Source organism: Metopolophium dirhodum, chromosome 3 (genome assembly GCF_019925205.1).
Source record: "Metopolophium dirhodum isolate CAU chromosome 3, ASM1992520v1, whole genome shotgun sequence".
NCBI classification, from domain to species: Eukaryota; Metazoa; Arthropoda; class Insecta; order Hemiptera; family Aphididae; genus Metopolophium; species Metopolophium dirhodum.
Window position 1 is genome coordinate 41,513,096 of NC_083562.1, and position 26,145 is coordinate 41,539,240.

A 26,145-nucleotide genomic window follows, 5' to 3' on the forward strand; every position below is an offset into this window, starting at 1 on the left:
TCCCCCGAAAAATTGCAGTAGCAGAAACAGTTAAGCAACACTGCAACAGCCCGAATTATTAAAATAAACCTGATATTTTACATTATGCATATTAATATTAATAGGTATATATATGACATATTTTTAAAAAATAAAACTAAGTTAAAACTTAAGAATAATATATTTAATTTTACAAGACTGTAGATGCTATCAATTACAAATCAAATGCAATAATAAATAATAATACACACTTAATTATATTATGCTAAATATTTAATTACCATTGATCCGATTAAGCATTATTATAATAATAATATGTTATATTATACATTATACATACAATGATAATGCGAGTAAAATGAACAATAATATATTATACACGGATCAGGAATTAATCGCACCACAACAATATTATTATCTTATAAATTTATAATATATTATAATATGTATGATTGCTAGTTGCTACAAATTTTGTAACGAGACGCTCGACCGATATAACAGTCGGACGGTCGACGGCTTCGCGTCACTTTGGAATCGAAGTTTGAACGGGTCGTGGTCATCCTCGTAGTGACAATGATCCGCATCTCCGACTTCTCATATTCTTACACACAAAAAACTATTTACGCCGGTGAAGGGAGCTAAGATCGTACTATTCGTACTCACATCGTACGTATATATTTTATATTATATATACATAGATATACACGTGGCGTGATATTTTGCAATGTAATATGAGACATTCATTATTATCTCTGTCAATTTTTTTTTTGGTTTGGAATATCTCTAATATATTTATAAATATATATTTATTTAGATTTAATCATATATATAATGTATATATTATACACAATACACATTACACGTAGTTAAATAACTTTAGTCTGTGAAACGATTGTAATTATAACATAGCATCATAATTTTCATAGGAAAAATCTAATTTTTATCACAATATGGTTAAGGATTTTTACTTTAGTGATCCATATTATTTTTATTTTTACTATATGCGCATGCATTCTTAGCATTGTTTTTTTCAACGTTTGGATTACAGGAAAGGAGTCGAACGGGATATGATGCGAAATTTATTGTGGTGTTCTATCATATTATGGACTTATAGTTTAAATTGAAAATATCACAATTAACTATTGATTCAATATTCTAAAATTGAAAGTTTATATAATTTAAAGGGCCTGGTGTGTCCCGGTGGTTGGCATCAGTCATTAATGCGTGTTCTGAGGTTAGGTTAGGTCATTTAGTGAAGAATTCTCGCACGTGTTCCTCAACCAACTGTAACCCCATACAAAAATGCTAATAGCTATAGTTGTCGATGCTTAAGATTAATAAAAAGAATAATATTTTATAATCTATATATGTATGTGTGTAAATGTGTAATGTATATTACACGTTACTTGTAAGTTTGTATAGCTGTACCTACACGTTGTATACTTAATTAGTCATAGTTATAACTTATAATATTAACATTATGAGTATTTCTGTGGTAATGCTGGCATATTGTGTCCAACGCCGCATCAATAAGGTATAGAAGATATAATATAATTGTATTATTATAATATAGATATAAACATATTATTATTGTTGCTGTTAAAGTGTTCGACTGGGATAAATGTATATAAATGGTAGAGTTGAAAAAACCTTTTAAAAATGTATTTCAAAAATCAAAATTAGTGTTTTGATTTTGGATTTTTGAATTTCAAGCCCAGACTTAAAATCATCTATGTAATATATGTATACGCATGGCTATGCCATACACTATACCTAATATACAGTATACAGAGTGTAACGGATATAACTGACTTTTGGAATAACTTTTGTTCTAATCAATATTTAATTTTTTTTATATATATAATTTATAGCCACTTGGGCTACACGTGTAATAAAAAAATATATTTTTATTTTTTAATACTGAAAATAAAAAATTCAAATTTGATTTAAATAAATTCAAAATAGCAAATTTTTGAATTGATTATAAAAATAATTTGAATGGTAAAAAAAATTATTTAAGTCAATTAGTTTATTTTTTAGAATTTTTTAAAATATCAATATTTTTTTGATTAAATTAATTTGGGACGCAATAATTTTTTTAAAAATATATATTATTATATTATTGTTGGAAATTTGCTAACATGGGTATATTTCTTAAACTATTTACTTAACATATAATTTTAACAATTTTTGCCATACGTTTAAGTAGCATCAATTTTTTTTTTTTTTTGGTCAAGTCTTTCTGTTACACCTTGTATACATCTATTGTGTATATTTAGTATCTATTATGGAAGATCTATGTTTTCATCCAGCAAACACAAGCAAAATAATTAATATACTTGAAACTCAATACTCTTGCTAGTTACTGGTGATTGTAAATAATAAAAAAAATCTCACTTAAGGTCGATACTATATAATAAGTATTAATGTCTATATGCGTATGTAATATGCAAAGTGATTAATGTTCTTATTAAAATAAAGCAACAAAAATAAACTGAATTCATAGAATGTTTTGGTATGAAAAATGAGGGAAACTTTTTTATTAGAACGTATGTTATCCATGTATGGTTTGGATTTGTCAATTTATTCATCGATTTCCACTTCCTATAGAATAAGTCACAACAAATTACACGTTATACGCAAAAAACTGAGACATCAACGTGGCAACGATATCATTTTAATCATAAACCACCAGCGGGAATGCCAAAAAAAGGCCTATAATGTATAGATAATGTAGTCAATTTTAATTAAAATTAGACAGCCTACCTATTGTCCTATTATAATAGTAGATAGCAGATAGGCTACACCTATTAGTAAGTTATTATATTGTTATTGGTTGTCAATAAAACGTTTATTGATTAGTTTGTAGGTATGTATAATTGTTATATATTATAAACTTTTACGATATCATATTATGCATAGGTACCTACTTATTTAGTAATTACGATAAAACAATTTTAAAAATTTCTCGAGAGGCAAGTCTCTTAATTTATTAAGAGAACGCTAGGACCCGCATGTAGTAGTCACTATCTCATAATTTTACGATCACAATAAGACGTGTCGTTGCTGTTTTACATAGTGAATTTGCGTTCAGTAATATTTATAAACAATAATAAATTAATAAACGTAAATACATAAGAGAAAAAAGTTTCAATAGTCCCTACGATTAAATTTTTTTTAGAATTAGGTACAACACATATATACTTATGTCCATATTTATAGTCAATTTATATGTCATATGAGGCATACTTTAACATGTCTTATGTGACACATACTTGACTATTAAATATTTAAATTGTTAAAAGAAAAATCGTAATTTTTCGTTTAAATGTACAATATTGCAATTTCACTAAAATTTGAACTTATAAATAGATTCAAGTTATAGTCTAAATATTTTAGAAATCATATCTCGTTTATAATAAGTTAATAAGAATATTTGGTAGAAATTTATTACTACCTAAAGTAATTATAATTAGAGTTATGAATATTTATTTTTATTTTTTTCTTAAAGGTGAATTATTTCATTTTAGAATTTTAGAATTTCAACTATAATGTACACAGAAAATTGATTTTTAACTACAACAAAAAACAAATTCGATTTAAAACTGATGTTGCATAAATATTTCCACATTTTCGTATTTATCTTTTAGTTTATCTAATTATTTAAAAAATTACAAGTAATTTTTATTTTGGACTAAGTACCAACAGGATTTATTTTTCTACTAAAGAATTTCTAGAACCCACCATCAACATTGAAGATTGAAGATTTTTTTACCCCTCCTAAAGGTGACGTTAGACAAACATAATTGTAAAACCAATATATTAGTCGCCCGCTCAGAATCTAACTTGACATTTTATCTCGACCAATTATTATTAAATATATAATGATGTCAAATTAAAATAGTCTTGTGTGCATATTGATATAAATTTAAATAGCGTACCTATTATGTTGTTCTTCATAAACGTATGATACAATGTGCGCCTGATATAGTGATATAGCTATATAAGGTGTACAACAACTAATTAATAATTTTATAATCCTGATTTTTTATGAACCATTATTGTTCAATATCAGTTTAAAAGCACATTTTAATATAATATTTGTTGACTATTCAACTACTGGTTATCTTAGTTTAACATTTGCCATAATAAGGATAAAACATGTGAAAATTTAGATGTTGTTGTAAGTTGTAGTATACAATGGTCTTTCAGAAAAAATTTTAAAATATTAATCTTATTATGACGTTTATTTCACTTATTTAAGAATCAATAAGATAAATGAATCAAAAACTGAAAATCAACCAACCCCCACAAAAAAATTTAGGACTTAAAGAATAAGGTGTTAGCGGTTTATACTTATTTGTGCCGGAGTTCATAAATAACATGTTTTTGTCGTTTATGATTACATTTTATTTATAAAGACCGATATTAATTATTTAGTTACGAATATCGGAAGATCTAAAAAAAATAATTACCCAAGTATTATCAAATACAGTAGCTTATCTATTTTATTAAATCACACCATGTGTTCAACTATTCTATAGAAATCATTTCCAAACCTTCAAAATTACATATCACTCGCGCAGTAATGCTAATCATGCAAAAGCTATACTATATTATACATCAGTACCTACGCAATGATATGTAGGTAGGTTAGACCTACTAGGTAGTTTGAAATTTCACATTACCAATACAAAAATTTCTAATGTCTTAGCTAATTGAATGAAATGTTGTCATACTTGGTCCATCGCTATAGTCCTATGTTTATTTTTTTTTTAATGCATATAAGACATTAAAAGTACAAAGAATAAATTATGACAATATTTAAAAATGCCGAATTTATATATAAGTAAAATTTATTTAATATTTCTGGACTTCTGGTGTTCTTAAATATTACTATTATTACTGTTATTTTGAGGTAATGACAGAGCAGAAATTGAAGTGAAAAGCTTGACACGCAGAACTCGATAATCTTGGTGGCATTTTTAATGACGATTGGCGAAATATCTAATGGATATTAAATCGCAATTCGCAGCCCATCGGATATGCTACTAATTTATTGATGTTAAATGCTTTAATTAAATGTATCAATAAATATTAAAAAGAACAGAACAATGTACAAACAAGTCCTTATAAAACTGATAAATTTTATAAATTACGTGTTATTCATTTTTTGAATTACACATAATAATGTACTTATTATGAATGGTTTTTTAAATTTCTTTTTACCTTTTTAGTAGTTGTTTGTGTGGCAATATTGTATACTATCTATATAATATACTGAAACTATAGACTCGTAACAGAAAAATATTTAAAAGTATTGAATTTTGCAGAACAATTAGTATTCTTTTTATTTGTGATAATAAATAAATACCTAATTTTGCATTATTCTAAGTTTAAATAAAATTAGTTGAATGTTCTATACAGGATACCTAACCTAACCTAGAATACAAGTCGACTATACGCGCCTATACTATATAACATTACAAGTGACATATTTTTATCTTTTTAACTTAATTATAATTACGTAATACTATAATAGTATATAATATACTATCAGTGTATTTAAATAATTGAATATTAAAAATCAAATAAATTACTGTCCGTATACATTTATATATTATATTTAGCTATGTTACGTATCAGTTATACGTTTTGACTCTTGTTTTTCTTTCTTTTGTGACAGAATCGCAATATTTTATTGCGTCCATTATCATAAATCATAATAATTGAATATTTATTATTTATAATCAATGTTATAGTGACGAGTAACGAGTAGGTTTATGTTGCACGCGCTTCATATAGTCTTTCCGTGTTAACGCTGGAAAATACTAAATACCGTTGCCTACCCTGGTGCCTGATACCCTTACTCAGTTAATCTCTGTATATTACAATATTACATACCAGTGAAGCTTCTCCTAACAGACACCACTAAATATAAAGTTTCAAATAGAGGAAAAAAAATTAGGAACCAAGAGTGTTCCGGTATTTAGAGATTTCACTCTTTCTAAATTATAACTTAAATAAATAGCATAGGTATAAATATACATAATATATGTACCTACTCAAACAACTAGCCTATATTTACTTCAATAATTATATTATAATCGATCAACAATTTACAATACCATCATTACCATTAATACCATCGACCTGGTATCAATAGATATTGACACCGAATATTGAACGCTAGACAAATCAGTTATCATTTCGTGGGCAATATTTGCTATAACTTATAAATACCTACATGGTATAATAATATGTTATAAATAAGGTGAGTCTTGGTGGTTTTCCGCGTTAATGTGTATAATGAATAATATATCGATGAAAATATCATTGCCAAACTCGTGCAACTAATATTATATGTTGGTATCTATACGACTTTGACCCGGTCTATTTTTTAGGCATAAGACTTGTCGAATAAAGACGAATTAAATTGCATTAGTGCGCGACACAAGGGCAACGCGCGAGATATCGTCGACGAAATAAACGATAGTAATAAAACATATTATTATCTCCTCGTGGAGATTTTATAACACGTTGAAAATGAGAAAACAAAGTAATAAAAAAATGTTGGTTTATACATAATTAATAAGAACATCGAAAAAAATTTCTTTTCTCCTCGACGTACCTACCTATACAGTATACAGATAGAATAATATAATTATGTATAAAGTTTTTAAATTGAATTTCGGTGTCAATGATCATAACGACACAAGGTTGCGTTATCCCAAATAACTAATGAACCAGTAATGATAGACATTACCGTCCTTTACAGCTGTATATTGTAATATACCACTAGTAGGCTATACAGTTGCAGGCGGGCAAGTAAAGTCATCAGACATAATACGACGACGACGACACGTCCTACAATTAATACGTCTCTGTTCGCGACGACTGTAGCAGATGCAGCACCAGTATAGATAATAATATTATTATATTCGAATATAGGACCGCCCGGCGATAAGTTTTTTCGGATAAGTTTTCCATCGACGCCGCCGTGTAGTGTCAAAACAAAACGTCGTAATTGGCTGGGTGTCAACCCGAGTCTATAAGCGTATCTTACGCCTCTACGACCATCATCGTACGATATAATAATATTATATATGTATATATTATACTATTGTACTGACGTATAATATATAATAATAATAATAATAATATTGTTTTGCTCTCCGACTTCTGCTATTCAGCTACTGCTGTGCGCGCGTACAGAACAAAAAAACAAAAAATATACGAGTTATTTTCGAACGTAGCCGTCGCGCGTCGCACGCGCCTATTGGCTATTATTGTGACGCCGATGTAGCGGGCCAGCGGATGATGCTGTCGCCTCTATCGGACCGAGGAACGGAGGAACAGTAGCGTTTCGGTTTCAGCGGCGTGCGTACCACGACCGCGGTTCGAATTTCGCGTGGACCGAGTGTACAGTAATAATTTATAGTGCAACGAACGTATCGTAGGAAAACCGCAACGTACTATACACGTGAACGATAGCTGCGATCTATAAATCATAAATCGGAGATTTTCGTGGTTCGCCCATACTACGTACCTTACGCACTAAATAATAATAATACTATTTATATAATATTATATCTGCAGTGTTCGTACAACCGCGTATCATATATCATATACGCATAATCATACTAACCGCCGACGCGTTTTTCCGCAGGTCCACACCGTCGCTGCCTCTAAGTCCGACCGCGATAGCAATCGATAGTATATAGGTACATACCTCCAAACAGACATACCGGCAACGATAGCGAAATGCTAGCGTCCAAAGCCGTGGCACGTCTGCGTACGTTTTTCGCGGTTGCCGCGTTGATCGTGGGCCGTTGCGCCGGCAGGCCAGCGTCTATCGGAGCCGGAGTTCCGAACCACGGTGGCAGCGGTGACAACCAGAAGGATCTGCTACCGCTCCAACACACCATTATCGAAGTGTCGCCGGGCGATACGGCCGTGCTCCAGTGTCCCAGCAACGATGAACACCACAGGTTTCAGTTCTGGTGGATGAAACCCGACCAGATCATAGGGCCTGGCACAGCGCCCAACAGTGACAAGTTCAAATACGAAGTCCTCACCGGCACTCTTTACATCAAGGTCGGTAGTGCTAGGTATATTAAATATGATTTATTATATTACAATATTAGGTATTATGTACGGTGCGCGGGTATAAGGGAATAAGGGAATAAGTCAATTTAGACATTTTTTTTAATTACCTATTATTTTGTTTAGAAGATGTTCTACGGAGATTTTATCATTAAAACCTTTTAGTTTTTGTATTTTTTCTTATAATATCTTCATTAATTTACATGTTTATAGTACAATTTTATCATTTTCAATTAAATACCTCTATCTATAAAAAGTTAAAAATCCATTGTAGACAATATAGAAATGAAATGTTTTTTTTCGTTTCCTGAAAACTTTAGTGATTTTGATACTCATTAATTTTTAAGCACCAATGCACCATTCATATTTCATATTATATAATATTAGGTAGGTACTTATGTCCTGTATACAAAATACGGATAGTTTCATTTAACAATTTTCGATCATACCCACTCCAGGAAGAAACATTAGTAGGTATGAGTGCTGCATACCCACTCCAGGAAGAAACATTAGTAGGTATGAGTGCTGAGTCGTATCTCTCCCTTCTCACGGTTAAAGGTAAAATACCTATACCCTATTGATGATTGAAAAATCAATTTTTAATTAGATTATTCAAAATTTGAGTTGGCAGTGAAATGTTTTTTGAAAACTTAACTATTTTTATCTAAAAAAGTTTCATTTATTTTCTAAAAAAGTGATGTCATTGTATGCCTATTATAAATATATAAATGTAATTTGTACGATACCTAATCGTTATTTGTTGGACTGGAAAAAGTTTTCCGTGTACGACTTTCGGGTCTCATCGCTTACCGAAAGCCCTTGTTGCAGTAGACATCCACCTCCGGCATGGCCAAAAGACTTTATTGTGATCATTCTTGAAATTTTATGGTCCTGAGACGGTGTAGGTAAATTACTGTTATAATACTGCAGATAGTCCAGAGATTAGAGACATGGAACCTTCATATTTTTTCGGTTTTTGTTTCGGATCTTAAAACTATAAATTAAGGGTCCTAGTCAATACCGATATTCACCAGTTCCTGATAATGTATATTTTTTATTTTAAGTTGACAATTTCAAAAACCACAAAATACAAATATACGAAATTTAGTAAAACGTACAAGTCTAATGCATACCAGTTCATTGGTATATATTTTAAACACCTACATAAAACATTCATGTTTGCTTTTGTAGGTAGATCGAAAAGCATTAAAATATTATTATAATATGTTATACTGTTAAACCGTTCCAAAAAAATACGTTTTTTGGCACTGTCTACTAAATACATTCTTTGACATTTAAGGCACCGAGTATTTCAAAATATCTAAACAATTTAACACATTTTAAAGCAGATCTAGCCTACACCAAACTGTTTTATTGAATTAGTCTAAATTTACCTTGATCGACGCACACAAACGGGTTAGGTGCGAATTCGTGATTAGATTTGTCCATAAAATGTATATAGTTAGGTACAGCGAGATTGTCAATACCTTCTTATTAATCATTATATTATATTACTATATTAGTTTCGTTTATTTATTAACGGAGTGTCGGAGTCACCAGCTGAGTAGTACTGCAGCGAGCATATTTAATATAGCATATTTTAGGGTGTAGGTATTTTAGAGGGAGGTGATGGGTGGATCGCACTCAGTTTGGGCCTTGGATATTTTTATGTATTTTTGGGTATTTATTATTGTAACTATAATAATAGCAATTAAATTACTGCTAGGTACAAAAAAATCCAAGATGTTGATTAATATGATGCGCAAAGGTGACTTGGCCGGGAGTATCCCTCTCCGTATTAAGAGTTAAATTAATAATGTATATCTCCCGTTACACTGGAAAAACTGCAGATATGCCACTGGTTTTAAGTAGGTACCTAATAATGTAATTGAATATTTCAATGAGCTCATTCTAAACTCGGGCGAAACCTATATTTGAACTACCCGCTTCCATATTCATCCGCAGTATGGCAGTTATAATGTATAATGGCTTCTATAGCTATAATATATATACATATATCTTGTCAAAAACACTGTGTTATATATTTATACATTATATATATTATATATAAATATAATAAGTTAAATGTTAATTTATTTATATCAGACTAACGGTTGTGTTTGTGCTATTTCAGCAAGTAACACCTCAAGAAAGCGGGATCTACACGTGCGTGTGTAAACATCTCGGAAACATATCGCTGTCGGCAAGGTCGGTACAGCTGGAAATAAAAAAGGAATGGAAAGACCTCTGGGAAAACGACTACACGGTAATTACTTAAACATCACTATAGGACAGTAATGATATACACGCATTTCAATTACTATCTAAATAATGCTGTAATACATCATCGTATATACTATATCGTTAACACTACAAAATTGTATTTATCTGCTTGAGTACGTAGGTATATAGGCCGTACAGCACTAACACTTAACAGCCGGCGTGTATTAAAACATTATATATTCCATTGAAAAATATAAAATATATTATATAAAGTTATGATGATTGATCGATGGTAGGGTATTTTTTTCTACTATCTAATACTTAATAGGGATCAGCACGGGCCGTTTTTTCGGCCGAATCTTAAACTTAAAAAATGTCCCCACCCTGGTCCGTAATTTTTTTTGTTCAGTCTAACCCAACCAGGTCCGTTCGTAATTTTTTTATATAACTATATAATATTGATAATTACTATTGAGTATTGACCAGTGCTTGAATTGGGAAAAATTAAGTAGAGGAGCTCAATCCAACGATTTAAAAACTGCGAAATTACTCAACACAGACCCGTGGGCCCCCACGATCCTGCCTTACAAACATTTTGAATACCACTTTTCGGCAACACATTTTGAATTCCAAATAGGTATAATATATTTTGATAGCAATATCTACACCTTACACTGTTACACGAGAAAAAAAAATTAATAATAATCTACCTGTTTATTCAATATACTAAATAGATAACAAAATTAATAATTATGAACAAAATTCATAGAGACCACGTATTTTGATAAACATAAAAATTTAAAAATTCAAAAATTCCAATAAATGATAACTATAACTGAAACTGACAACATTTATTTTCATTCGGAACACGATTTAAGATAGTACTAGCACACATCAATATCTGTGCCTTAGATAATATACTTGTATAAGATCTATCGCAGACTTGGGTAGTATTTCGAATACTAGCTATATTCGAAATACTTTTTTTTGAATATGGTATTTTGAATACTTTTTACAAGTATTCTGAGTACAGTATTCGGAATAATTTTTTAACGTCCAATATAAATTTGAATATAATTTATAACTAATAGATTATAGATAGCCAGATAGGTGTGTTTATCGAGATAATGATAATGTTAATTTATAAACACAGAATTAAAAAAGTAATATTTTTGCTATTGAAATCTAAATCTACTAAAAAAAGTATTCAAAAAATATTTGGAATACTTTTTGTGAAGTATTCCAAATACTTAGGAATATTATTATCATAAAGTATTCAAATACATATTCTGAATACTTTTTTTTTAAGTATTCGGATTATGTATTTGAAATACTTTTAAAAAGTATTTTACCCAAGTCTGGATCTATGATCTGTGAACTATTGACTATGTAGGGCGTAGGCAATAATATTCTATACCAATAATTGCAAAAGTGCCATACACTCGAACTCTATACAGCAGGGCACAATAAATATCGGTGTAAATAGGGATGGACCATCTTCTAGTCTCCTCAATTCCAAAACCTAACCTAACCTAGTACCCACATACTAATTATAATGTATAATTTTTAGAAAATATTACGGAGGGGGGGGGGGGGGCTTTGATTACCTCCAAAAAATTGGACTATATACATCTATGATAACGAATAATGCATTTTAAATTACACCACGCAATGGTTTGTAGTAAGCACGATTGTATATACTGTATAGTGTACTGCCAGTAAATGTGATGTTTTGCAGTGTAGGTACTTAACGAGTGTCGAGTAACGATGAAAGAATTAAGATACCCATGAAGATAGTAGCACAAACAAATTAATTAGCTGATTATTATTTCGTCTTATAGCTTTCTAGATCGCAGTTTCAATGTTTTCGAAATATCTTATTGAAATCAATTTGTTTGTATACATATGGTGTCCATCATGCTATTTAGTTTTGATTTAATTTACTACCTATTTACTACTTCAATATTTTATATAATACATGACTATTAAACTGTATAATATTGGTAATCTATAACTGTAAATGGTGTTATTTTAGGTATGTATAGGTATATCACGTTAAAACAATGTAGAACATATAATAAGTACAGGTCACCTTAGGAGTTTGACTATAATCAATTATTATATTTATTATATGTTAACCAAATGCAAACTAAAGCAGAGTTATCACGTTAATTTATCACGATTTACAATCTTGCGAAAATGTGTATAATTTCAAATAGGTTTAATATTCTGGTATGAATTTTAAATTTTAGTATCCCTTATAAAAAAAAAATAATTGTGTTTGAATTTGTCATTATTACGCACGTCGCACGTGCACCTAAATTTAAATTTAATTTTGTTTTTAATTTTTTTACACCATTTTACTTTTGCACAGTTTTTGTAAAATTCTAAAATCTAACCTAACCTAAGTTATTTGAAACACAAACATGAAACAACCAATATAAATAATTATAACGATTTGTACAACTGATCTGTAGGTCAACAGCATACGATTGGCGGCTGTCTTGAGCGTGTTGGTGTTGCTGGTGCTGTTGCTGTACTTGTTTTACCTAACGGCGTATAAGAATAGTAACAGAACGCTGCACTTCAGGGGTAAATTTATTGATTAGTTGCATTATAGACTACTTTTTTTATCGGCTATATTACGTATAATGTGTTACGATTTATGGTTTCAGAAGATTCAGACGAAGACGTGTCGATGGACAGACAGATGTACAGAAAAACTAACATAATGAAAGAAAACATGTTTCAACACGGCATAGACAACCCGACGCTGGAAAAAGAAGCGCCCCAAGTCAAAAATAACGGAGAAACGAAGGCGTAATATCGGATGCAATAACACAGTTCGTCGGTATGAAAAAGGCAGTTCCTTGTCGGAAAATGACTGTTCCGATTGTTTTTTCTTCATTTTTCTCCGTCTTTATATAGTGAATGTATATATTATATAAAAATAAACAAAAATACGAATAATCTAACTGTATAAAAAAAATATATGAACAAAAAATAAAATAAAAATATTGTATTGTTAAGCCTGAAGTGTATCACAACCTGATGAGGACCAACGAATGACTATGCTATATAATGTCATTAGATTCTTGCTGTAGGAGTGTAGGACGAAAAATCGAATCAATTTCAATTTAATATAATTGGGATATAAAAATATACAAAATATAATATAATATTATTCGCGTAATTCCGGCAAGCACATCTCGCCAGCATAATAATATAAGTACATTAAACATAAACGAGTACGTTAAACTCCGGTAGCGTTATACACATCATCATTATCATCATTATTCATTAACGATAGTAAAATAATATTTATGACTACTATACGACCTCATTTCATCACAACGAGTAACGACTACAACACGATGTTTGAACATGGGTTGGAATGCGCGTTGGCAGGTGGGGCTTTTATTGGATAGCAAAGGGTTGGGGGGGAGGGGGAGCCTCACGCGGTCTCGTCCGCCAAGTTGGAGTCCCGTGTGACGTCCATCGCACTGTCGTCATCTTCGTCCTCTTCGTCATCCACTTCCATCTCAAACAGCCGGACCTTGTGCCGGCTGTGCGACAACAGCACAGCCACTTTCCGGGTGCCGCTGACAGCGAAACTCGAGGCTGCCATGTTTTCCACCACTCGGCACGTGTAATCGCTTAGCGTGTGACAGCTTCCGCTACTGCTGCTGTTGCTAGCAATCGGCTGGCCTATCCGGCACGTTGTCAGTCCGTCCGTCGAACAGTGGCTGCGCACGCAGCTGGTGGACAGTTGCACGAACAGCGAGAATCGGTTGGACGCCCGGTCGAGCGTCTCCGTTAGCACAGACACGTAGTCAGGCGAATAAAACTGCACGTCGTGCACGTTCTGCTTGATGCCATCGCATGAGTAGAAAACGGTAGTGCTGCGCTGCGTCACCTCTCGTGTGTCGCCGTACGCCATCAGCTCGTAGAACCCAAAGTCGTGTGCGTGGAGTTCCCGAACACAGCACACCAGCAGCTTGTGATTGGGCAGGTCCACCATGTTCACCCGAGTGCGACCGTGCGACAGTCCCGACGGCCCCTCCAGAGGAACGTTGTCGTACATGACGAACGTCTTGTCAAAGAACGTCTTGCGCTGCGCGAATATGTCCATCAGGTCGGCCTTGAGCACGGCGAACTGTTGTGTAAGTGAATGGGTCCGAGACGCTGCCACGATCAGTTCGTTCTCCTCCAGGCACGGGTTTTCCTGGAGTAGTGACCACCACTGGCTACGCGTATCGTACGGGCACTCCAGGTCACCGTCCAGGAAGTATTGGCCCACCCGGTCCAGTTTGTAGTCTTTGGCCTTGGCCCCGGTCTCTCCCATCCCGTTGATGTACTCGGCCAGCATGTTTAGTTCCTGTTGCGACGTGTTCGACAGCGACAAGTCGTTGGCCGAGTTTTCGTCGTTCAGCTTGATCATCATACCGTACAGCCACTTGAAGAACAGTTTGTACCGGGTCAGCGACTCTTCGATGACAATTTGCACCTCGTTGCACTTCATCAGGAACCCGTTGACCGATCGTAGAGCTTTTTTCACGCTGTGTTCCGTCAGTCCCAGACATTCGTACTTTTTCAGCGACATTCCAGATATCTCCACCAGCTGGAACAGAATCTGGTTGGTCACCTCCGACAGTTGTTTCACCACTAGTTTTTGAACATTGGTGTGACTCGACTCGATTGACAAGCCAATTTTTTTGATGCCCTTATCAGTCAAATCTCTTTTTAGGAACTGGTCCATGCGTTCTGTTAATATACCATAGATTAACAGTTCCAATAGATCAGCCGACACCATTTCCGGGTCTTCTGGACAATAAGAGCTCAGTTTCAGTTCCATTTCCATTAACGATACATGCTCCCACGTTTCCAGTATGTTTTTCATCGTTTGATCTAAATAATCTAATGACGACAGCAACTGATCGTGTTTGAATGCCAAATCATAAACGTCGTCCCAGCATGTGTCGCACTCTTGTAATTTAATTGTCACTATTTCTATACTACCATAGTAATATTGAATAGCCACATATAAATAACTAAAATCTACTGGCATGTGTATGTTTAACACTGTGCCTTCTTTTTTAAACACCTCTGCTAATTTAATGGATCCGCACAAAAATATACCCAATGCTAATATTTGTACTTCACAATTGGCCATGCCGACTAACAATAAATTCAATGTGTCTTGGACTTTTGGTATCTTGTTCTCCTCTTCAGGTGTATCGCGAAGGACCAAGCTTTGGAGTTTTGGGAGATAATCAAGACCCTTCATCTAAATCAAATTACATATGAATTAATATACATATGAAAATAGATACAACCCGATAATAGGCCAGGCTTAACCTTATACATTTATTTATTCATTGTTAAATACATATTATTTGAAAATTGAAACAAAACAAATTATTTTCATAGTCTAGATTTAAAATATAAAACTGTCTGTGTATTGGGAGATGTTTACTTAAGATTCAAATACTGATTTTTTTTTTTCATTGAAATTTTAAATAAATATATAATTTTTACTTTATTGAGTCTGAGAGATTCAGTAATTTGAATTATTTTCTCAGTGAATTTTGTACATTCTTAATACTTAATACCTATACTGTATAATATTATGTAATATCAATAAAACAAGACATGATATAATTTATCTATACCATCATCGGTACAATAAGTATGGAGCTGAAGGCAAATTATATTTTATCAAACTTAATATGTAAAAAATATTATGTTTTGAATTAGTTGTATAAATATTAAATAATGAACGTTACCCATAAATGTATAATTTTTCAAGCCCTGATACTAAGCATAATAACCAAATTCTAAAAACCTTAATCAATACAGAATCTATGGTATCTTTCTTCTGAGGTTTTTCTTGCTGTACCCACACCAAAGAAGTAACTTTACTTTCAGTAGTTTTGCTGAAGGCGATGTCTTTATTTTCCACGTCCACTAACAATAAATCACCTAAAATAAACATACATAAATTAGTCTGTTTTGTGCAATTATCAGTGGTTAAAGTCCCCCTTCTTATTTAAGGCAATATTATTCGTCCTATTTAATTTAAGTCTCCTATGTCTGGGGGATGCTGAACAAGAAATTTACTAACGTTAAATACAATATAAATTTGTTTTTATTTGTCGTTGAAATACCCATATTAAATAAAAACATCTTTAAAATTATTATTTTTAAGTTTCAGGCTATGAATTGCAATTAATTTTTATTGGGCAAGCATAATATGTGTAGGTTGAATCATTTTCTTATGAGGAAATTTGTTTTTACATCATAATATAAACTTTTTAAGAACAAATAGGTAGGCGTGAAAGAAAAGATAAATGCAAGGTATTTTACCTTGTGGACTTCGTAAAACAGTTTGGTTTGATATATACTTTGGTAAGAACTCTGGAACACTCCTAAATTGTTGATTAATAGAGTCCCCCTTCAAAATGTTTTCCAATTTAACCACTGGCAATTATAAAACATCTAAATTATAATATAACTTACGTGAATCATACGCAACAGCCAGCTGTTTTCCATCGGGTCTCCAAGCCAATGCAGTCACCAATGTCTTATCTTTTGGGGCGGCTAAGGACCAGACTCGTTGCCATGTAAGACGATGTAAAGACACCTCGCCTGAAAAAACACATACACGACTAATCAATAAAGTAAAAAATTATATATATAATCGCCAAATTATTATTGTCTATTCTTGTTTACCATGTTCCTTGGCTATGGCTAACAGATCCATTTTGTTCGACCATTCCATTTTCAAGACTTTAGTGGGCACATGCCGCTCTTCTAATTGTTTCATACCGTTTCCGTACATGGTAGTCATATTGACGAAGAAAAAACCACTTCAAACTTCAACAGATTGTACTATTGTACTATTTTCTGCGATTCGACATGATCTGTTTTGTATGTTAAACTATGATATAGGTAATATATAACAATAATTTGTTATACCTATCATGGATTAACCAGTGTAGGAGTATTGGAGTGACAAACCGATTTAAATATGAATTTTGAAATATTCAATCAAAACGACTGTCGTTACTCTTTATCAGTTCTATCACTTATAATCACGATTTGAGATAGTAATCCATGGTATAATCACAGAATAACCAGAAGGCTATTTAATCTATTCTGTGATAATATTATACCATAGAACAATTAATTTATATATACCACGAATACAGATATACAGGATACGAAACGAACTTGTGATAAGTGAAACCCGCACCTTCTCTCGTTTCGGCCAGAATACTAGCGCTTTATAGGATTGTTGTGTTAACCGAGAGAATAAGGAACTAATAGTTCATAAGGAACTATATAATATGGTTCGTTATTCTCCAGGTTAACACAACCATAGACCTATTAACTAAAGGTCTATGAACACAACAATCATATAAAACGCTAGTAGTCTAGCCGCAACGTGAAAAGCGGGCGGATTCAGAAAAACATTGATAAGATCCTTCCGTTCCGTTTCCTGTATATTATCTTAATTCGTGGTTTATTGCCATGAGTCCGTGGTCTTGGAGGAGGCCGTTGAGGTGGTGGCTGAGGCTGGAATACGTCCAGTCCTTATCAACTGATCTAGTCATGTGACTCATGTCGTAGATTCGTAAAGTTTAATCATTGTTTGTAAATAGTAAATACTAAATAGGTATTAGGTACTAAAAAGTAAAAAGTAAATACCAACTACCAAATAGAGCGTAGAAGGTATTCATCAGCGATAAACCATCTGTCGTAGTGCCGTCATAATATTATTATGATTTAATTGTTTACCATATTGCAAGTAATGCAAATATTATAATCTTTAATTCATATTAACACTCGTAACATTCGATCGGTTGGAGTGGTGGATAAGGAAGTCTCCACCTTGGAAAAATTACAGTAAAATATTTTATTAGTACGAACGTTTCTCATGTTCTGGTTTACTTCGTCTGACAATAAATTAACACTTACCTGTCTATTTGTCTCATAATTCGAGGTTTTGTTATTACAGTAAACGACCTGGAGGTACCTGTTTCTAGTTTCTTTTAGTTTCTGTTCGAAAAAATGGCTCTCGGACATTCAGAACCGCAGTATGAATTGTTAAACGGAAAAAAGTAACGTTTTTCATCAATAAAATGCTACAGTATTTATATTTTATTTTAATATTTGTAGGAAATATGTTCAGCCAATCATACATTCCATGGTATTAATTGGATTAGCTGTTCTTGTGGTATTTGTAGTACTTCTGATGTTTTATGTATCTTGGATGAAATTTGAAGACACCAATGATCAAAATACACCTATGGACTTTGTGCTTTTTGGTCCCCAGAAATATACAAGTAAATTTTATTACCAATATTTATAATAATATTTTATATTCTGAGTCTATTTGTAGGAAGTTATTTTATCTTATTTCCAAAGTATTTAATATCTATTTACCAGAATTTCAAGATGAAATATTGGTATTTGTATTGACATTTTCTATTTTTTTTATTATAAATTTTGTTGTACACATTTCAGATTCAGATATTGCTGCTTATCGTGCTCATACATTCGCTATTGCTGCAAAATCAAATTATAAAACATACTGGACTGCTAAGGATAAAATTATTCCTGGCAAACGAATTGATAAAACATATAATTTGGCCTGTTATTATTCTATACCAACTGATGATACAAATAAAACTCTTAATCCTGCTCAAATTAACGCTACTTTATGTACTCATTTAATTGTAGCGTTTGCACAAGTTCAAAATAATAGTGTTTACTTCAAGAGCTCATTTGATATGCAGGTAAGATGTTTTATATCATTATTATTTATTATAATACTAACAACTCACAATAGCTTTTGTTTTATTTGGTCAATAATTGTATAAATTGACGCTTTTTCTAAATCACACAAATTTATATTTTAATATAATATTGTCTAAATTACTAACCTGTGATCACATTCTTTATAGCTTAAAGACTATGGTTTGTTTAATATTAAAAAAAAAATGACTGTAGGTCAGTGGCGCAACTAGGATTTATTCAAGGGGGGGGGAGGGGGTCCAAAAAATCTATTTAAATACTGTTTTTCTGTTATTTTCCTGAGTATATACATACATTTTATTTCTTAATAATCACAATTTTATTATTTACATTTTAGATTCTCAGCGGAGATGAATGTATTGATTTTCTAATGATGTGTGTTTTTTTTTTAAAAATTGTTGTGTGTTATCACGGTTTGGGGCAGTTAATCTAAGTTAATCTAGTTAGTGCATTCGAGATGTCAAATTTTAAAATTCTCAATAGTTTTCAAAACCGCTAGAAAAAACAACATAAAAATTAAGGAAAAACGGGAATTTTGGTTTTTGGTGTAACGCTAAAACAAATGAACGATACGTCATGCAATTTTTACTATTCTCTGTCCCACGTGAGAACATGCTGGTTCTGCGCATCCCCCTACATCACCCTGCTGTCAGAACTGGTTCCCCTGTGACAGGGTGTGGCGTGGGGGAACCAGTTTTGGCCGGTGCGCGTCATGATCTCTCGTGGGACAGAGTATAGTTGTTTATATTCGCATTTTCTATAGACGATAAAATGTTCAAAATATTTTGATTTGTTTTGAACTGTTTAGGAACATTTTCAGTTTCCAATTTTATTAGTCTTTTCTTATGAATGTCAATAAAACTTTATTTGTTGGGTAAAAAAGTTTGAACATTTAATGCAAGGCTCCTACTGTTATACCTATTGTTACAATAATATTTGAAAAATATAAAAAATCTTTAGTTACAGTTTTTTTTTATACGCATTTAAAGTTCAAATCTTAACAAAATACTGAAAAATCACGAAAATTAGCAAATTATTTTGAGTTGAGAATTCATAAAATTTTTTCTTTTTAAATCTAAGATTTGCAAATGTAATACAAGATTATTCATAAGTTTGTCTACTTTTGTCTACCTTTATCAAAAAAAGAATGCCCACAAGCAAATCAAATTAAATTTTTATGAGTGTTTGAAGTTCACATTGTTACAATATTGGATATTCACTCGATTTCTCATGTAACGATTTTGCTATTTTTTTGTTTTTAAAAAACGAATATGTAGATACATTTTATAGTTCAAATTTTGACAAAATTTATCAAATTTAAAATTTAATAATTATCTTGTAGTTAAAAATGTATAAAATGTTCAATTTTTATAGCTAAGGATTGAAAATTTAAAACAAGGTTCCTCATAAATAAGTAAATATATAAATTACTTTATTCACAATAATATCATCAAATATACTTAGTAATATCATAGGCTGACTTACCGTTTTTTCTCATAATCGTTTTTCTTATACAATAATATTATATCATTTAATTCAAATTTAACACCATCCATTACAGTGACCCACTTGTAACTTACTGTACAGGCTACAGCAGTGCGACACCCACTTTCCCACCTTTTTAAATTTATATTTACAATGTATGTAAATTAATTATTATTATTATGCCAGTTAAATTTATTATGGTATAGTCATATATTATTGTCTCATATTAATCTCATAAGTAATAATCAATCTAATCAATAAGTTTGGATGAACATTTCAGAGAAACTTTTAAAAATAAAAATAAAACTATGACATAAGCCAAGAAGGGTCCACCCCTCCTGGGTTTGCCACTGCTGTAGGTATATTATAATGATTGATGGGTATGTAAAACTATAGTAAGTTGTGTTGATATGATTTTTGAATGAATAGGGAGTAACTTGAATTAAAATAATCAATTGTAATACATCAACTTATTATGTTGACCATTATTGGGAGATGGTAAAAAAACCTTTAAAATATTTGTATTGTTTTTTATAAACATAAGACAAACCTGCTAGCAATTAAGTTAAAATCACATTTTATAATTTCAGATTTTAAGACAAGTAGTGAAGTTACGTAAAAAAAACCCAGAATTAAAAGTATTACTATCTATAATGCATTTCTCAAATGGTTCACATTCAAATGAAGGTTTTCCTGGCGTTGTTACAAATAAAGATAACTTAGACAAGTATGTATTATATTATACATATTTTATTTTATTTAGGTATTGATAAGTCAATTTTCTTTACTTGTACACCAATTTAGGCATTCAACTGATTCAATAATTGATATTATTGGATATAGTAGTTATTTACCCCATTATTTACTGAGTCATATAATGTAGAACAAATTAATAATTATGCATAATGTGTTACCTATAAAAGTAAATATATTTAAAAGTAAAGTTTGTCTGGTGTTAAATTATTAGAACTTTTACAAACTTCTTTGATTTTAATTGAACTATCATAATGTAATATTAATAACTGTTAAATAGTTACAATAGTTAAATAGAATAGTACAATAATTTTAAAATGTGGATTAGCGCAGCACAGTAACTGAAATCAATCACGCACGTGATTGAGAGTAAGCAACTACTGCTGCTACTAGTTTCCAGATAGGTGACCACCCGTGTGCATAGTGGAAAAAACCTTGCCACACATACACATGTTGCAAACCAACTGTACTAACCCTAACAACCGCAACCCCTACAATAGTTTATGGCCATAGTTGCCGGGCTCTAGACCAATAAAAACAATTTTAATATGTATTTTTAATTTTTAATAAGTTATTAATCATTACATTTAAATATTTGTTTTTTAGATTTGTCAATAATGTAGTATCAGTTGTCAGAGAATTTTACTTGGATGGTATTGATATAGACTGGGAATTTCCATCATGGCCTTTACTAAATTTAGAAGAAAAATATGGATTTGCTAAGTTACTAGAAACCTTGCGTTACAGTCTGCCTGACTCTCTTTTAACTGCAGCTGTTGCTGCTCCATTAAATATAATTGATAATTCTTATGAGATTTATGCTTTAGCAAGGTAAATAATGCCTAAACTATGTACAACTATGTAAATACATAAACATTTTTTAATTTATATATATTTTTTTAAAGTTTTGTTGACTTTATAAATGTTATGACATATGATTATCATTCATACCAATGGTATTTCCCATTAACTGGGCCAAATTCACCTTTGTTTTCTTCGCGGAATGAATCTGGATACTTTCAGGATTTAAATATTAATTCTTCTATACAATATTGGATCTCAAAGGGTATGCCTAAAGAAAAGATTTTGCTTGGCATGCCTACATATGGACATTCTTTTAAGTAAGTTTACATAATTTTAATAATAATTGGAACTATTAAAATATTATTATTCTCTTTTAGATTAATAAATGAAGCCAATAATGGTTTTGGGTCACCAACTTCTGGTCCTGGTATTGGCAAGGACGGTTTTGTAACTTTTTCAGATACATGCGAATTCCAATCACATCAAAATGCTTCCACTGTTTTTGACCATGACACCCGTACGCCATATTCATATCATAAAAATGACTGGATATCTTTTGATAATGAAAATAGTTTAGCCTACAAAGCAGAATTTGCTGCATCTTTAGGTTTAGGAGGTGCCATGGTATTTTCTTTAAACACTGATGATTATAGTGGTTCAAGTTTATGTTCGTCGTCAGTATTTCCATTAACTTCTAGAATAAAAATTGTATTAAATGATGACTACTTATAAATATTTATGGAATATTTTAACTAAATACTAAATAGTCTATATTATATTATATGTACTTAAGACAGTGTAATTTATGTTTATAAAATTATAGCTGCTAAGCACCTCCCTACCAAACTATGTATCAACAGAAATAACTTATATTTTATATTGTCTAGATTACCATTAAATTTGTACCATAATACTTATTGACCTTTTAACTGTTTATAATTCAATTTTATTTTATATTTATGTATCCTATATAGTATTTTCTATCAATGATTAAAATAGTGTACAATTATACTAATGGAAACAAAATACATAATTCAATAATCACAGACAAATCTAAGGGAAACCCATATAAATATATTATAGTAGTATAATATTACAGCACGTAATAATACAACTCGTATTTAAAAGTTAGTATGTTAGAATAAACAAAGATAAAAATTTAAAGGGAATATATTATTATAAGCCTCCATAACTCATAACCGATCATGTAAATAAACGTCATTGATATCGACAAAATGGTGCATTTTCGAATAAGACTAAAATAAAACTAAGTTTTTCTTCATAAGACAAGCAAAAAGTATGTTATTCTAAATAAAAAAATCAGTATTATTTAGGTTTTTAGTTTTTAATAGTATTTTTTGATAAAATCTAAGTGAACATTTTATTATAATACAACAATAGTTTTATATTTTTAATTACATAGAAACATGTGAAACAAAAAAATATCTTGTTATCTTATTATCTCAAATGTATTGTTGAAGGATTGAAAAATAGATATTTTCAGGGTTTGTAGAGAAAAATAGTAATTGATTTTATAAACATTTTATTTTAGAATGTTCACTTATTTTATTACCATAAGTTTTGAAACTTACAAACTTAAATTAATTATTATTAGTTTTAAACTAAATATAAAATGTTTAGTATTGTTAAACATTTAATTTAATACAATTATTGTTTTTGTTGTTAGTTAATTAAGGGTATTGATTTAAGTGAAATTAAATAATATAGTAATATCCCAACTTATTATATAAAAATTGTTTAATTGAAAGACTATAAAATTATATGTTAAAAATATGAAGAACACTTACCTATACCAATATCATGATAATTCCATTAAATTGTTATTGCCATTAAATGTATTTTTATTTTTTTACATATTATATAATATTATTTTATGAAGATGTAATGTAAATTGTATTATTATATACTGCATTTGTAATTTGTATTAATCTTAATTAAATATTGATGATAACTTAAAGGCTGGATTTATTAATACAATTTATGTATTCAATATTTATTCCAATATAAATAAAAAGATGACCAGTAGATTTTAATCTAAATAAGATAATAGATAACATTTAGATAGATGACATTTTAAGATAAGTCTCAACAGTCAGCACTTAAATTGTGTGTATAAAATATAGTAATATACCTATTATAAAAGTTTCAAGTAGGTACCCGTGATTCATGAATAATATTTTTTAATTTACATCAAAATTACTAAAATCGTTAATATTTGTTTGAATATCTATAATTTTGTCCAAATTTGTACTTAAAATATCTATAAAAAAACTGTGTTTACACGCTTAATATTTTTTGGTTACAATATGAATTACTTATGAGAAACCTTGTTTTAAATGTTCAATCCTTAACTATAAAAATTGAATATTTTATACATTTTTAACAAATAATTTGCAAATTTTCAATTTAATAAATGTTGTACAATTTGAATATTAAATGCTTATAAAATAAGTCAACCGTGACTAAATGTATTTTTAATATGTTTCATCGGCAAAAAACAAGTTATGAGGAATATAGTATTAAATATTCTAAAATTTTGACCAAGTGAAAAAAAATTTATTGACATTTATAAAAAAAAAAACTAGCTACTTAAGAGGACGCCACACGGGCAAACGAAACCGAGCAATGGCCAAGAGAATGCGCTTTTAGGTGTTTTCGCGATCCGCAAGCACGCGACGTTTAAGCCGCGCCCACTACTCATAGCTGTGTACCGACCGACGAGTTGTCGAGTTCGGGAGCGTTGTTTATTAGTTATTATCTTATGAACGTTCGTCCATATTTACGTAATTCATACACGTAAATGCATTGCCGCCATAATATTTTAAATATTTGCTCAGCGCTCTTATACACAACCATTATTTAATTAAAGCCACAGTCTGCCCAATAGTATACCTATTTGTATATAACAATTAACAATATTATGTAGGCTAGAAAATCTAGTGTATACCGTACCTTTAATTGTTGTACAAACATTTTAAGTATTCGAGCTAACAATATTTTACGTACAATAACTTACGATTTACATTTACTTTGTAAAAATATCAATACAGACATACCTATTATCATTGATTATATTAATTAATCGATGCTATTATGTAGGTATTTATTTTTATACTTACCAATATTTTCGAATGTATTACCATAGTACCATTGATTATAATAAATATTATTATTTTTATTATTCAATGATAACATTAACATATCAATAAACATTTTAAATACTTACGTGGAATCGTGTTTTAATTTTTTAATTCTTAGCTATAAAAATTGAAAAAGTTATCAACATTTAAACTTTAAATGCTTATAAAAAAAATATCGCCTGTGTATTTTAATATTTTTAACTGATATTGTAACAATTTACGAAGAGTCTTGTATTACAATTTCAAGCTTTTTGACTCAATGAATAACATTTTATTGACACTAATAAAAAAAAACTCATAAATTAAAAACGCCCATAAAAAACTCAAAACAAGTCAAACTATTTTAAAAATGTTAGCAACAATCACTATTGTTAGTTATTATGTAGACAATAATAAAGTAATTCATAAATAAATTATCCATTGTTATTCGTTTTTCAATTAAAAAAAAATTAGAAGCTCCATGAGAAATCGAGTGCATATTATTATATCCAATGCCCTAAAAATTTGAACTTCCGACGCTCATAAAAATCTAATTTTATATCCAGTAAACATTTTCTTTTTGATAAATTTTGTATTTAATTTTTAAATCTTAGATATAAAAAGGACAATTTTTATGAAATTCCAACTCAAAATAATTTGCAAATGTTCGTATTTTTTACAAATTCTCACAAATTTTCACACAAATTTCTCATGTAGTGATTTTCTAATTTTGTTGAATTTCAAAAACAAATAACTGTAGATACATGAACATTTCACTGAATGTTTATATTTTCATTTACTTTACAGCATAACATTTTGAAAATATTTGGACTCG

General features: G+C 30.5%; 3 protein-coding genes across 5 annotated transcripts; 2 read left to right on the forward strand and 1 right to left on the reverse strand.

Moving 5' to 3' along the window:
- The first annotated feature begins 466 nt into the window (after positions 1–466).
- Positions 467–13,283, forward strand: LOC132940451 (uncharacterized). Of its 2 annotated transcripts, none has more exons than XM_061008069.1 (5): positions 467–645; positions 7,649–8,076; positions 10,220–10,351; positions 12,786–12,900; positions 12,984–13,283. In XM_061008069.1, the coding sequence occupies exons 2-5, from the start codon at positions 7,744–7,746 to the stop codon at positions 13,130–13,132; spliced, it is 729 nt and encodes a 242-aa protein (XP_060864052.1). In that variant the 5' UTR covers positions 467–645; positions 7,649–7,743; the 3' UTR covers positions 13,133–13,283. The 2 variants fall into 2 exon arrangements, with proteins under 2 accessions (XP_060864052.1, XP_060864053.1); XM_061008070.1 differs by lacking the exon at positions 467–645 and adding an exon at positions 7,295–7,579.
- A 151-nt stretch (positions 13,284–13,434) lies between these two features.
- LOC132940449 (anaphase-promoting complex subunit 4-like) lies at positions 13,435–17,476 on the reverse strand. Its single transcript, XM_061008066.1, has 4 exons — positions 17,041–17,476; positions 16,828–16,956; positions 16,154–16,290; positions 13,435–15,595 (listed from the first exon to the last, which is right to left on the reverse strand). Exons 1-4 carry the CDS (start codon positions 17,156–17,158, stop codon positions 13,763–13,765), a joined length of 2,217 nt encoding a protein of 738 aa, XP_060864049.1. The 5' UTR covers positions 17,159–17,476; the 3' UTR covers positions 13,435–13,762.
- Positions 17,477–17,803: 327 nt separating this feature from the next.
- LOC132940450 (chitinase-3-like protein 2) lies at positions 17,804–23,099 on the forward strand. 2 transcript variants are annotated; one of them, XM_061008068.1, is made up of 8 exons: positions 17,804–18,232; positions 18,329–18,431; positions 18,490–18,656; positions 18,838–19,109; positions 21,204–21,340; positions 21,973–22,197; positions 22,272–22,487; positions 22,548–23,099. In XM_061008068.1, exons 2-8 carry the CDS (start codon positions 18,382–18,384, stop codon positions 22,900–22,902), a joined length of 1,422 nt encoding a protein of 473 aa, XP_060864051.1. In that variant the 5' UTR covers positions 17,804–18,232; positions 18,329–18,381; the 3' UTR covers positions 22,903–23,099. The 2 variants fall into 2 exon arrangements, with proteins under 2 accessions (XP_060864051.1, XP_060864050.1); XM_061008067.1 differs by having other exon boundaries at positions 17,804–18,216.
- Positions 23,100–26,145: the final 3,046 nt, after the last annotated feature.

Coding starts and splice junctions, on each gene's coding strand:
- LOC132940451 (XM_061008069.1), top strand. CDS start 7,744: ATGCTAGCGTCCAAAGCCGTGGCACGTCTGCGTACGTTTTTCGCGGTT. Junction 8,077..10,219: donor CCGGCACTCTTTACATCAAG/GTCGGTAGTGCT, acceptor GTGCTATTTCAG/CAAGTAACACCTCAAGAAAG. Junction 12,901..12,983: donor CAGAACGCTGCACTTCAGGG/GTAAATTTATTG, acceptor TTATGGTTTCAG/AAGATTCAGACGAAGACGTG.
- LOC132940449 (XM_061008066.1), bottom strand. CDS start 17,158: ATGACTACCATGTACGGAAACGGTATGAAACAATTAGAAGAGCGGCAT. Junction 16,957..17,040: donor AGCCATAGCCAAGGAACATG/GTAAACAAGAAT, acceptor GTGTTTTTTCAG/GCGAGGTGTCTTTACATCGT. Junction 16,291..16,827: donor GGCTGTTGCGTATGATTCAC/GTAAGTTATATT, acceptor TGTTTATTTTAG/GTGATTTATTGTTAGTGGAC.
- LOC132940450 (XM_061008068.1), top strand. CDS start 18,382: ATGGCTCTCGGACATTCAGAACCGCAGTATGAATTGTTAAACGGAAAA. Junction 21,341..21,972: donor AATAAAGATAACTTAGACAA/GTATGTATTATA, acceptor TTTGTTTTTTAG/ATTTGTCAATAATGTAGTAT. Junction 22,198..22,271: donor GAGATTTATGCTTTAGCAAG/GTAAATAATGCC, acceptor ATTTTTTTAAAG/TTTTGTTGACTTTATAAATG.